The 13,483-nt window shown below is 45.6% G+C and overlaps 1 protein-coding gene across 1 annotated transcript; it reads right to left on the bottom strand.

The window, feature by feature from the left end:
- Positions 1-285: 285 nt before the first annotated feature.
- On the bottom strand, positions 286-5,240 carry LOC144180515 (uncharacterized). The gene is made up of 2 exons (XM_077708846.1): positions 5,102-5,240; positions 286-2,255 (listed from the first exon to the last, which is right to left on the bottom strand). The coding sequence occupies exon 2, from the start codon at positions 2,195-2,197 to the stop codon at positions 380-382; it is 1,818 nt and encodes a 605-aa protein (XP_077564972.1). The 5' UTR covers positions 2,198-2,255; positions 5,102-5,240; the 3' UTR covers positions 286-379.
- Between the last annotated feature and the right edge of the window lie 8,243 nt (positions 5,241-13,483).

The raw sequence follows: 13,483 nt of genomic DNA, 5'->3' as shown, positions 1-13,483 counted from the left end.
TTTCCGCTTTACTGCGCTAATACAAAACGTGTGCTATGTAACCCCCCTATTTAATACCCCCTCACGGGGGCCTTTAGGGGTATTGTGAATAAATAAAAAATAAAATAAATATAATTCGTAATAAAGCGGACTAGTTAGGTGGGAACATTATTGCAGAGCTAACCAGTCACGATTAAATGTGTCACAGAGCCAACCTTGCTAAAAAATATTTCACTGCTCTGTAAGGTGTGATGGCAGGATGTAGAGCCAAACAATCAAGGTCTGTATACAGCTAGGCCTGTAAGAATTTGGTTTATTGCTTTGCTATATTACACGACAAGATGTCAACCACATCATCAAAACATCTCGCAAAAATTCTTTTTACACTCGATATTTCAAACTAACTGTCATTTGCCGCTTCAGTTCGTGCCGCTTTGGCGAAACAGTTGGGAAGCAGATGCTCGTAGTCCTTGAAGGCCACAAACAGGTACACACCTTGGGCACCGATCAACACGATGACAACAATGTCCACGGCCGTGATGTTGACGAAAGCAGCCACAAACCCAATCAGCCAGGTGACGCCCATGATCATAGCAAGCTTCACATACAATGCCATGTTGGAGCGCTCTCCTCGGCTCCTGAAGTCGAAGCCGTCTGCTTGATGGGACGTTTTGCGAATATATATCACAATGTGCGCGTAGAGGCCAACGTCTACCAGCAGCAGCAGCAGAACGGGAACTAAAAAAAGTGAAACTTGACCCCAAATGCTACTAATCCAGCAGCTGTAGAGACCGTAGCGTGGCGCAAGAGCGAATTCTGAGGACAGCGAGTCTAACGTCACCCCAAGCGCTACAACGGGCACAGGTGACGCCCACGAAGTCACGCAGTAGAAGACAAAATCCTTCTCTCTCGTCGATGTATGCCGAATGGCCGCCACATTCTTCCATATGTCAAACGACAGTACGCTGGTCCAGACAAATGTAGAGAGGAAGCCATAGTGGAGAGTAACGGCGAACACGTAACAAACAGTTCGGGGAGCTCTGAAGCTGTTAGCAACGAGAAAAAGAGAATGGCAGCAGAATAAGGTCGTGGACAGACAGAGAACACACCTTGCGGAGAACGTTCGGGTGCTTTCCCTGGTTGCGTAGACTACCGCTTTCAGCAAAAGGCAGATAACAGACAAGCTGATACAAGCAATCGTAAAGTAATTCTGGATACTGTAGGAGCGCTTGACGTTCGACGGAAACGCTGTGGAATTCATGACATCCGAGCTTTCCGTAGATATCAAATTTTGTACGTAATAGTACTGCGCAGATTTAATGTAGCACGTGCCCTGATACGACGAAAAGCAGAAGTCGTTCCTGACGACCGGTCGAATGAGGGTTAGCAAATTTGGCGCCGTAAAGTCGAAATGAAAGATGTGTTGTGTCTTAGGGACCACGGCGGGCCGTGCACATGCGACCTGGGAAATTTGAACCCCGTTGCAGACGGCGCAAAACGCGTTTTTGAACACTAAACTAGAACTGCTGTAACTGACCGGAGCGAAGTACGTTGAACACTTTCGAGCCACTTGGTCTTCCGATCCTTCTGGGCAGGTTTGTGTTGTCACTAAATCTGGTGAACAAGGCCGCAGAAACAAGTCCTCATTTGCTTTTACAATATCCGGAAGCTCGACATGAAAGGTGGCTTCATTAAGGCCCGATGAATTCCAATATATCGCTGTGTCGTTGAGATCGTAGTTGCAAAGAGCGCAAAAGCCATTTCTGTACGTCACCATTCTCTCGCTGGTCACCGGGATTCTGTAAAACATTTCGCCGTAATTCCCTGCTCGCTCACAACTGTACCTGTTCATATCGTCCGGCCAGTTGACGTGGCATTTCGATATCATGTAGATGTCCCTTTCGTACAGTCCTCCCACGTTTACTCTGACGCATGAAGCAGTGCTCGATGTGATTTCAGTGACATTTTCCTCTAAGCAGCAGTCGCCGTAGAACCCACAATTCGGGGCGCAAGAGCAAGTAACTGCGTAATGATGATATCCACAATATAATGGGCGCCGTGGACACTCGCCCCGTCCAGTGTTACAACGAAAAACACTTTCGGCCAAACCTGGCTGTATCTTACGCCTTGAAAGCACGGCCGCACAATCCCATTTCAAGGTGTGTGTGGACGCTAGCCAACTGACTGTCAAGACAGAAAGCGCAATGAAGTGTGCCATCGGATCAGCAGAGTACGGACATGTACGATGAATCGATGTTTCTGTTGCGCCAGGTTTCCTGCAAGAGCGCAAACAGAAAATGTTAGGATGATAGACGAACGGGATATTTTAGTAGTTCACAAATAGGAATTTTGCAGGTATGACTGTTTAGCGACTGTATGGAGGAAGAAGGGGAATATTGCGGTAAATGTTTGTATGGTAAGGTAGGCACAGTAACACCACATTATATATACAGATACGTACAGGTACAACGCAGATACCAATATCGGTGACATAGACGATTGTCGTAACTAAGTTGCTTTGTATTATTTGTATTCACATCGGTGTAATCTACCGATATAGGCCACCGTGCACTTACACGGTGGCGTTTCCTTAAGCCGCTGAAATTCAGCCGAACATTCGGCCAGAGACATGCAGTTCCGGCAAACTGACAATTCAAAACTCACAAATGCAATGAACTTCAAGAATATTTTGATATAAAAAGCTGCTGCCGAAGATACTTGTTTTCCAATATACTTGACCAATTTTCTATTGTCTGCTACTGTTGTTATCCCTTTTTAAAAAAGTCACTTTTTTGTGTGTATTTCCGCAGCTTGTTCGAGCTTTGCAAAGTCAGAGAAGAAAAAAAAATCTACAAAACTGATGGTGCTCCTGCTTCGCGCAGATAACACCACGCCAGAAAACACACCGAATTCCGCATATCTTCCCTGTCTTTCCTAATGCGATCTAAAAACTATTATTTCTAGCTTAAAACCGAGCAAATATTGTGGGATTCATGGAATCTTAATACAAAGGCACTTTGCAGAAATTATGGTGCAACCAGCGAAATTTTATTAGCTCTGTCAAATCCTGAACATTTCTATCATGCCTTAAATCAGCCGAACATTAGGCAATCATTAGTTAAAAACGATGGCAGCCTACTTGAATGCAAAACACATGAAAACGGTTTTATTCGTGGGCGTGGCACACAATTATAACTCCAGGATTTTTTTTCCATCTGCTGAATTATTCTTTTGAGAAGATCGTAGGGTTTAAAAGTCGACGCAACGCAGGCATTGAGGCTCGCCGTAATGGAGGGCTCCGGATTAATTTTGACCACCTGGGGATATTTAACGTGCGCCGAAATCTCGTACACACCGGCGTTTTTGCTTTTCGCCTCCATCAGAAAAGCGGCTGCAGCGGCCGGGGATTGAACCCGCGTCCTCGTGCTCAGTAATATGTGTTCAACAGTTTCAAGTGAACCACAAATATCGCGATACGGGCTTGATGTCTGGCCGATCCGACGTAGATAGGAATTTTAAAGGTGCTGTTTACAACATAAAATTGATTGCCTCCACCCTGGACCATTGACATTAAGATTGGTACTTGGACCATGGCCCTCTCCCTCCGCTCAGCGAAAATCTTGTCCGCGCTATTCGAATTCCCAAGGACATTGGTGTGTCCACTAAATTGTAGTCGTTCCTCCATCTCAAGAACCTTTGAACTCAATACCCTGAAGAAGGATCATATTTTATTTTTTTTTCTCTACTACTACTCTCCTTTTCTTCACTACACCTACCACCTTTTTCCCTCTCCTCCTTTTCCCGCAGAGTAGCATGCCGGCGAACTCATGTCGGCAAACCTCTCTGCATTTTCCTGTTTAATAAAGAGTTTCTCTCTCTCTCCTCGCGCTCAGCAGCGCAACGCCTTAGCCACTGAGCCACCGCGGCGGGTCTTCTTTTGAGAAGAACAAAGTGGTGTATTCCATATTAGTGGAAGTTTTCACAGTCTTTTCACCCTCTTTGCTCAATAAACTGGGAGGGTCAGAGTTTCGGGGTATATTTTTATATTTCCTCGAAAACTATTTAAGTGTCAGGCGACAGCCTGCCTCAGTTGGAGAGTTAACGCTTATGGAGCTTAGTGCAGACGTACACTCTTCTTCGCCTCTCTCGCCTGCACCGCAGCTACCCCGCTCGGTACTCTTCACTCCACTGCCACGCTTGTGGGGTGGTCCAAACCATGAATCACCTCCTCTGGAAATGCCTTCACAAACCATTCGTCCCATTTCTAGACGGTGAGCACTGGGCGAGGGCGTTGGGAAGCTCGGATTTGGCGGTGCAAGAAGCCACCGTCGCTCAGGCTGGCAAAGTCCCTGCCTTCCTCCCTCGGTCACCACCCCTCCCCCGAATTAGCCCTTGCGGCCTTAAACGTTTTGTCTCTGTCTTTACAACTATACTTGATAGGGTCCCCCAGGGATCAATATTGAGCCTAGTATTTTACGCATATGTAAAAAACTTTTGTTATCATGTACCCGGTCCATTAAAACAATACGCAAATGACACCATTATTTTATCCGTGGCGCCTGTTTACCTAGAAGCAATATCCTCCTTGTAAGACGCTGTTCAGGAAGCAAACGATTTATTCTTGGCTATTTCTGTCAATTTTGCTAAATCTAGTCTCATTTGTTTCCATAATCGACTCCGCAAAATGAGCCCAAACACCTTTGGTTTCTGTGCAACTCTCATTTCTCTCATTGTACATTCTTGCCCCTGGTATATACGCCTTATATTAAATATCTTTGTATTTTTATAGCGACTGATTCTGGAATACCAACTAGGCGACGTCTATCCGATTGCGACATTCCAACACGGTTGAAGCAATTTGAATTTCGGAATTCGACCTTGGTTCAGGTTGCACGAGAGAAAGAAAGCTTCGTGTTTCAATCATCTCTGTCTCAAGACAGGGGCTGCTAATTTTCGCGCCAAAACATTCACAGATTGAACGTACTGACTCGTGTTTGATCTAAGGAATTTATGAAAATCGTACGTTCTAACTATTTCAAGAGCACAAGTTCAAACAGGTAACCTCCACACACTTTCGCAAACATGAGATTCCTGGGGAAAAACAATAAAGACGCAAACCCACCTTTAGCAGTAGGTGCGACGGGAGCCAGAGGCTTAAAACCACGTAAGAGCCTTCCTTCCAGATGACATTTTTTCTTCTATTGGGTGGACTCCATTCGAGCAGTTACTTGTGACGAGTGAGTTTGCTGCCTCATGTTGACGACAGCTTCTATACACCTGTGCACAACGCGTTGGCACTCGGTTAGCGGTGTCCCCGTGCAACAAACCCAGGATGTCTTTGCACGTTCGGCAATCTGAGACGAGGTTTCCGCACCCTGCCGAGTAGGGCTCCTTCCCGGATGGGCTGCGGTCTCCAGAGGAAGGGACGGGCACGCGGTCGCAGAAACGTCGATGGCCACCACGTGTCGGACGTTGACAACTCCTTCGGTGCACACGGTCCCTGTGGTAATAAAAGAGCGCAGAAATTCTGAGAATTGCTTACTATACTCGGTTACAACTCAAGAACGGCACCACCTCATGTAGTGTATCACTCCGCCAAAGCGCCGGACCCGTGACGTCAGTGCGCGCGAGTTTTGAAAGGGGTTTGCTATGAATGCGTGATATCGTCTGCCTTGTCTCACGCAGTATGTTTGTTGTCACTGGAGTCGTTTATAAGCATATTAAGTCCAAAAAATCACGGGAACGGCTCACGCTATGTTCAAATTTTCCCAGTAACGCCCTACTTGCGCCGCGCGGAGAAACATCCGGCTACGGTGATAAGGCACAGCGGCAACTTCCGGTGCCGTTCTTAAGTTGTCACCGAGTATAATGCGGGACATTCTTATGCCACTGGTCTAGAGTATGAATTGTTTACAGGCAGATTTGGCTATGAGAAGCCCATTGCGTTGGGGTATTTTATTGTGTTTAGGATTTATTTTGTTTCTTTTCGCCAATGATGTACGGTGGTGGTGGTGGTGGTGATCTTCATTAACGGATGGATCTAGCCTTGCGTGATATGCCGGCAATTGCTTCCACGATCAACACCTTTTTGCTGCTATCTGCAGGAAATGATGTAAATTTATACCGTTATATCGGATTAAGGGGCATTACTTAGCCTGTTAGGTATTTTTCCGCATATTAGCCTGTTATGTATTTTTCTGTTGTGCGGGGTTGTTCGTTTTCGTTATTTTTATCCGTATTTCCAACGATATTTGTCACGCATTTTTAGTTGCCTTCGTTTTTGGGAGGATTCATATTTTTGATTGCGTCAGATCGTATTTGTAAACTTTTTTTCTATCTTTCTTCTTGGTTGTAATTTTTAATTCTGCTCTACCAATTACCTTTACTCGCGCTATTATAACGAATAAATTCTTCCTTCGCCGATTCTGCCTTTTTGTGCGCACACAGGGCGTTGCACGATCCCGGCTGTGGGGGCACACGGCAAAGAATGCTGCGTATTAATATGAAGGCGAAATCGCCACGTGTCCCATCAACCGCGTTAAGTGACCGTATTAGTCGTCTGCGACGACACGAATGGTACCCAAATGGCAGGAATGGTACTCAAAGAGAAAATAAATTGGGTTATTGCGGGATTTGACACCGGGTCGTCAGGCCAGCAGCACAGGGCTCTAAACCGGCTTTCCCGGCAATCTTCCAGAATGGAACAAGAATTACCCCGATGCGTGCGCCGGGACAGGTTCACGTGGCGGCACGTGCGTGGAACAGGTGCCTTCAGAGCTCCGACTGCGGGGAAGCTGCAGCCTCAAGCGCGGCCTTTGTGCCTGTCGGAGTAATTCGCATCAAGAGGCGCACAAAAGCTGTTCAAAACCGTGCGATTAGATTTATTTACTCCGACTATTCACATTGCACTAGCGTATCTGCCCTCAAACGCCGCGCCAACCTTAAAACATTAGCTTCTCGACGAAAAGCCTCTCGCCTTTGCCCTTATCACAAATTCTACCACGCATCGCCTCCTTCACCTGCTATCACACCCGCCCACCGGACGTCATGCCGCACTAGCCATGGAAAAGCTGCTTATCCCCCAGCAGCCCGTACATCTGCCCATCTGCACTCATTCTTTGTGAAAACTGCCAAATACTGGGACAGCTTGCCCGCCGACGCCATCCAGCACTCCGACCCTACTAAATTCAAGGACTTCATCGATCACCTTATGAATTGATGTATCTGTCCACCCCTCATGCAATACCCCTACTCGGGGCATCTGAGGTACAATAAATGAATAAAAATAAATAAATAAATAAATAAATAAATAAATAAATAAATAAATAAATAAATAAATAAATAAATAAATAAAAAAGCGAACAAAGGGCCACGAACGCTATGCAACGGTGGAGCTGTTTTTGAAAAATTGCTCGCTCTCGCCTTCAAATGACGTATGCAGAATTAAGTGCCTGAGGATTTTTTTTTCTCATTTTTTATTACATCTGCGATCGCTGGCCACTCTTCTTATTAAGAAAAGCGTAATTGTTATTACGCTCCTCGTTTACCTTTGCATGTCAGCGAGGTCGTGGTCACGATGGCGATGCCGATATCCCGTGGCGTGCATACGTCCGGACGTGAACCCGGCGTCGAAAGTTTCCGGGACGCGATTTTGAAAATATAAGTCAATTTCTCTGCACTCTGATGGCTCAGTACCTAATTTGTCTTCCTAAGCGAAGCATCGCACTCCGGAGCATCTTCACCATACTCATAGCAGGAGCTTAGCCACCAGAAAGCAGAAAAATTTGCTTCCATTTTCGAAATCGTGTCCCGGAAACTTCACGCCGGACGTACGTGCCTACGGACAACACTTTGCTTGTAGCCACCCGTATATCCTATTGTACGGCTCCATTTTCAAATTGTTGCGCGCGTTTCCCTTCCCTGAAAAAAACTTGAGTAATCGATAGCAAACATGGGTCATGCCGGTTGTTTTACAATGAGACAAAAAACATGAATGATGAAATAGATGTCAGTACAGACGAAGCTACTACGAGGGAACTGGTTGAAAACCTGTTAGATTAGATTCAAGTCTTTCAAGTTCTTGGGAAATCCCTATCACCAGCCTTGCGTCATAAAGGGGCTTACGAGATCGAAGGCAACATTGCTATACCGCATCCGAACGGGCTCAGCGAAGACCACAGCATGGCTATTCAAGGTGGGCCTCGTGCGATCGCATCTGTGTTCCTCGTGTGTAGTGATAGGGGATGTAGTACACTACTACGTAATGTGTTGCCCAAAGCATGATGTCGAGCGGACTGCAATGCTCTCAGCGATTCGAAAGCAAGCAGCCCCACACAGCCCTCTGTACCACATCGTCTTTCCAAAGGGACATTGAATGCTGCGCAGAGGCGTGTCGCGCTTTCTACTAAGATTGCTTCAGGAGACGGAACTGGAAAACTCGTGGTGAAAGGACACTACCATTGACTAATTAGGAGGAGCTTGGGCGGAGCAATTGCCAGCATATCCAATCAGGCTAACCCGGCCTGATCCCACACAACCACCACGACCACCATCATAGGGTTTTAAAGGGACACTGAAGTAAATTTGTCAAGCTCCTGTTTTTGCTCGCACTGCTTAGACTTGTCCACATTTTCATCGTTTACACACTCTTCATCGTTTAACCGCTCGACAAGGCGGTACTTATTTTATAAAGCCTAACAGAAGAAAACCTACCATGCATAGTTTGCGGCGGCCGCACCAACTAAGAGTAGTGACGTCGATACAAGGTGCTACGTGATTGGACGATGTCCAATATTAGAATTCAAGCGAGTTTCGGTTTCCGTTTTATGAAACAACATGCTTGGCATCCGGCGTTATTGTTGGATGGGTATTCTCGATATGTCACTAATCGGCATCCCCCGCTTCTGCCTCGTTGTCGGCTGTAAAATACGTCAGATGAGCTAACCAGCACGGCTTGGAGTCGTAACAATCACTATCTGAGGCGTACACAGTGGATGAACGCCCTCACCGCAGACTCTTAGCTACGATGCACTGTTCCTCCATCTTTGGAGCTTGCCTGGCTCGTGCCGGTATCGTAAGAGACTTGTTCGCACCAGGCCAAGGGTCGGCTGATTCGGAACTGTGTCCGCAAGCAGTCGGTGCTTATGGCAACGCCAGGCCAACTCGCCAGCGCGTCAGTGTCAGTCTGCACGTGTTCTGCGGACTCGGTCATGGAGCAGTGATCGTTGCAGTGCGAAAATTGCAAATTCAGTGTAGAGAACATCGGCCAAAAACAAATAAATCAACTCCAAAAAGAAAAAGAAAAAACCATGCGCTATCGGACATTCGAACTCGCGAATTTCCAAGCAATACACCTAGTTCTCCAGACCACTCAACCATAAGCTACCGATATGAGGGGCGGAAATATAAAGTATATGACGTATAGCCAGTTTACATTTTAATTTAGTTTTAACATTTAATGCAGCTTAGATGAGTATTTCTTGTATAGCGCTCGTGCAGTAAGCGTCACCCAAATTCCCACATCTCATGTCGAGCTACTGCATTTCTTTGACGGAAAAACGTTCGCAGATGTGTGGTGGTTCTGCTGACCGCTCTGCCAGTACACCCAGCGCAAAAACTGCTTTGCACACCCTGGGTTTTCGCTGTAGGATAAAAGTTTCAGTTGATTTTAATTCCTTAGCACCTATATTAACTTCGCTGATTGCTCTCCCGCATTCAATTGGCCTCAGATTTTTCTTCTTTTTCTACTAGGGTACCAGTCAGCGAAGCGTCGCACGTGCGCTTGTATGGAGCTATATACGTGGACTTTATTCTTGATACAGTCTACAGACTAACAAACTAAAGGTACATTCTTCTTGGCACAAACGTTTCGTCACTTAGTTTAAACTGAGCGAACGAATTGTGACCACCCTCCGGCCGCCGGCCGACTAGACGCTGGACCGACACATCCTGTCGGAGGGTCGGGGAGCCATGCAGTAGCGAATCCAAGCCAAGCCATCTTGTTTTGACGTCATACGAAACGTCGTAGGAAATCGGCAAGGAGGATACAGAGAGGAGGACAGCATTTCCGAATTGATTTTTCAACTGAATAAATTCCCGTAAACGCAGCCAGAGTGGTCGAAACATGGCGTAGCGACTCCGGGCTACAATTCTCGCCAGTAATCCCGCGATGTTTACAAATCGCTTAACGCTTAACGCGGCGAAGCTACACTTGGGCTATGAGGCGCGCCGCACTGGAGGGCTCCGGAATAACTGCCACCGCCTGGGGATCTATAACGTGCGCCGAAATCTCGAGACACGGGTGTTTCCGCTTTTCACCTGCATCAGAAAAGTAGCCACCCCCGGGATCCTACCCCTGTCCTTGGGCTAAGCAGCTCAACGCGTTAGCCACTGAGCCACCATGGCGCGCGGTTGGACAGAGAGAGAGAGAGAGAGAGAGAGAGAGAGAGAGAGAGAGAGAGAGAGAGAGAGAGAGAGAGAGAGAGAGAGAGAGAATAAACGTTTATTGACGTCAAGAGGTGGGCTCTTGTCGAAGCTTTAAAGAGCTGTCCTTAGTCAAAGATGCCTGGAGCGCTGGTGGCGTCGACATCTCTTTGGGCCTGCCGAACGTGGGTATTGCAGGCCGGTGCTCGCCAAGACACTCCCCAAATCTCGGCAGTAGAAAGTTACAGGTTGGGAGGAATCCGTGGTGATTGGTCACACCCGCCTACCATATAGCGTAGCCTTCCGGGTTCTCCAAATTGGTGTGTTACCCCAAATATAAAGGGATGTGAAAAAAAAAAAAAGCTTCAAGACTTGTATCAGCTTGTGACCGGCCACTGTTGACAAAAAAACCAGCTGTTGTTTTATTTCACACCGACATCTCAATAGCCCATTATGTGTGCAATTCTGCAAAGCGTGTGTCCATCGCCGGTATCACGGTGCATGCGTTGCAGACCGCGAATCTTGCAGACCGCCAGTTAGGAACAATGGTGTACGGAACCAAGGCTGCTCTGCTCGTGAAGTATAGTAATGATAACTAGGGCTTCATGTTTCTGGAGTTCATTTTTCGTGAAAATCGAGTGTTGGTTCTCGGAGTTTATTTCAAGCGCTAAAATACAGTGTTTTCGGAGTGTATCTCTCACCAGTTCGCAATTCTCCGAAATCCGAAGTCACTGTGTTCTCGATGCTAGAAGTCTTACATGAAACTACTCCCGCACACGAACACATCAGAACACACGAGGCGCCTTTAAATTGCCTGGACGGTTTCAATGCGTAGACTGATTTGTATTCAAGAACAAAATCATTTGTACGCTAAACATCAGCGTTGGTGGGCACTGCAACTTTGGAGCTTGCTGTAATGGGCGCACGGATATTTTGTAACTTTCGCACGATGACTCTCAGCATTGAAAATGCTGTTCTAACATTTGTGCAAGAAACAGGGCAAGCGAAAATCCTCGGTACTCCGCAAAAAAGCCCCGCATGGTGTGAAGCCGCGTGAAGGCTACAAGACGACAGGGGTTCATCAATGATTATGGTAATGTCATAGCTCTGATAGTTAACAATATCGATCATAGGCTGGTGCATGTCGTCAGTTTGAGGAAACAGTAGTTTGAGAAGCGGCAAAAAAAATTCAAACGCTCGGGGAAGCTTCTTTAGATCAGGAACTTGCGCGCTGTACCAAAATAGGAGACGTAAAATGATTGCTATCTCTCTGTGTGTCTGTTTGCTGCTATCGCTCCATCCAGCTGCCCGGCTAAGGTTGAAAGAAGGCTTAGGCAAGAAGTATACGTAGGCAAGGCCATTCTAAATTACTGAAACTGGTGGCAGGCCCACTGGCGTAACTAGGATGGCGCCCATCGCAAATATATTTTCGCGCCCAACATTATCATAATGACTGCGACTTTATTATTATTATTATTATTATTATTATTATTATTATTATTATTATTATTATTATTATTATTATTATTATTATTATTATTATTATTATTTCCTCGCATGCTTCATGGAGCAGGCTGTCCCAGCAGTCATTGGTAGAAGCCAGCTTGATGCGGTCTACTGTGACATGAGCAAGGCCTTTGATGTAGTCAACCACTCGTTATTGCTTGCCAAGCTCATTCTGTTAGATGTTCACGCTTCCTTAGTGGGTCTTATACGTTGCTATCTCCAGGAGCGATATTGCTATGTAAGTGTTAATGGTCAAACATCATTTAGGTACAAAGCAACCAGTGGTGTACCCCAGGGCTCCGTTCTGGGCCCCCTTATTTTTTCCATTTTCATTAACGATGTTGCTTCTGCCATTAAAAATTCTTTTTTGTTGCATGCTGATGATATGAAAATCTTCAGAGAAATGCGTAATGTTCAGGACTGTAATTCTCTTCAGGCTGATATCGTGTCATTCCATCGTTGGTGCACCAAAAACGACTTAATTTTGAACCCCTCAAAAACGAAAGTTGTTTCCTATAGTAGGAAAACTCAACAGCTGCAATACTCCTATAAAATAGCAAGCACTGCACTGCCGAGGGTGACCGAAATTCGGGACTTGGGAGTACTATTTGATTCTTCTCTGACTTTCTCTTCCCACGTTACACAAATTACCGGACGCTCTCTTCGGTGTCTGGGTGCTGTCTGCAGGTATTCTAGAGAGTTTAAAAGTCCTCTTCCTTTCTTAAAGTTGTATTCGGCTCTGTGCTTACCTCTTCTCGAATACGGTTCTGTTGTTTGGAATGGAACTTGCAAGTCCAATAGTGACCGCATCGAAAGGGTTCAAAATAAGTTCCTTTCTATCTTTAGGCACCGTTTCCGTCATGTACAAGAAGACGCAAACGGCAGCATGTCTTGTCTCAAAAGTATTCCTTCCCTTTGGTGTCGACGAATGAGAGCTGACATTATCTTTCTTTATAAACTTCTTCATGGTGATATTTTGTGTGATGACTTGGTTGCACTTATCAATGTCAACTTGCCGAACAAACTTTTCCGAAGATTTCGAACTTTCCGAACAGATGCTTTAAGTAGAAGACGCTCGTCCATCTGCAGAATACAATGTGCATATAATGAATATTCCGATCGTCTTGATATATTCCAGAGCTCTTTGTCTTTGTTCTCTAATGAATTGAAAACTGTTGTAGCTTAAGTGCCTTTATGTCATTTATGTGCCGTATTTCTGTTTCGTATTTATTTTATGCAAATCATCATCTTGCTTGTTTGTTTTTCACTTTTCCTGATTTTGTGTTGCTTGAATTTCTGTCGGTTTAAGTGTCAGTGCTTGTAACGCTGAACTTCGTTTTTCCATTTTGAAACTTTCTAACATTTTGTTACAAAACCTTTGTTTTATGTGTATAATCTATCTCCGTCATGTGCATTGAGTATTTGCTTGTGTATTTTCAATTTTTCACGTGCCTTCAACGTTTTGCTGGCCGGGTGTCATGGCTTCTAACACTAGGCTTCCTTTTTTTTTTGCTCTTTTGCTTTCTGGGATCTCTGTAACTATTTTTATCTTATTGTTTCTTTCATATATATGGTT

The sequence above is a fragment of the Haemaphysalis longicornis genome, unplaced genomic scaffold (genome assembly GCF_048455015.1).
Source record: "Haemaphysalis longicornis isolate Haplotype H1 unplaced genomic scaffold, Haemaphysalis longicornis Haplotype H1 scaffold_4, whole genome shotgun sequence".
Taxonomy (NCBI): domain Eukaryota; kingdom Metazoa; phylum Arthropoda; class Arachnida; order Ixodida; family Ixodidae; genus Haemaphysalis; species Haemaphysalis longicornis.
This window is presented reverse-complemented; position numbering and strand designations above follow the sequence as displayed.

What these genes read in the sequence shown, in the direction of transcription:
- LOC144180515 (XM_077708846.1), bottom strand. Translation starts at nt 2,197, where the DNA reads ATGGCACACTTCATTGCGCTTTCTGTCTTGACAGTCAGTTGGCTAGCG.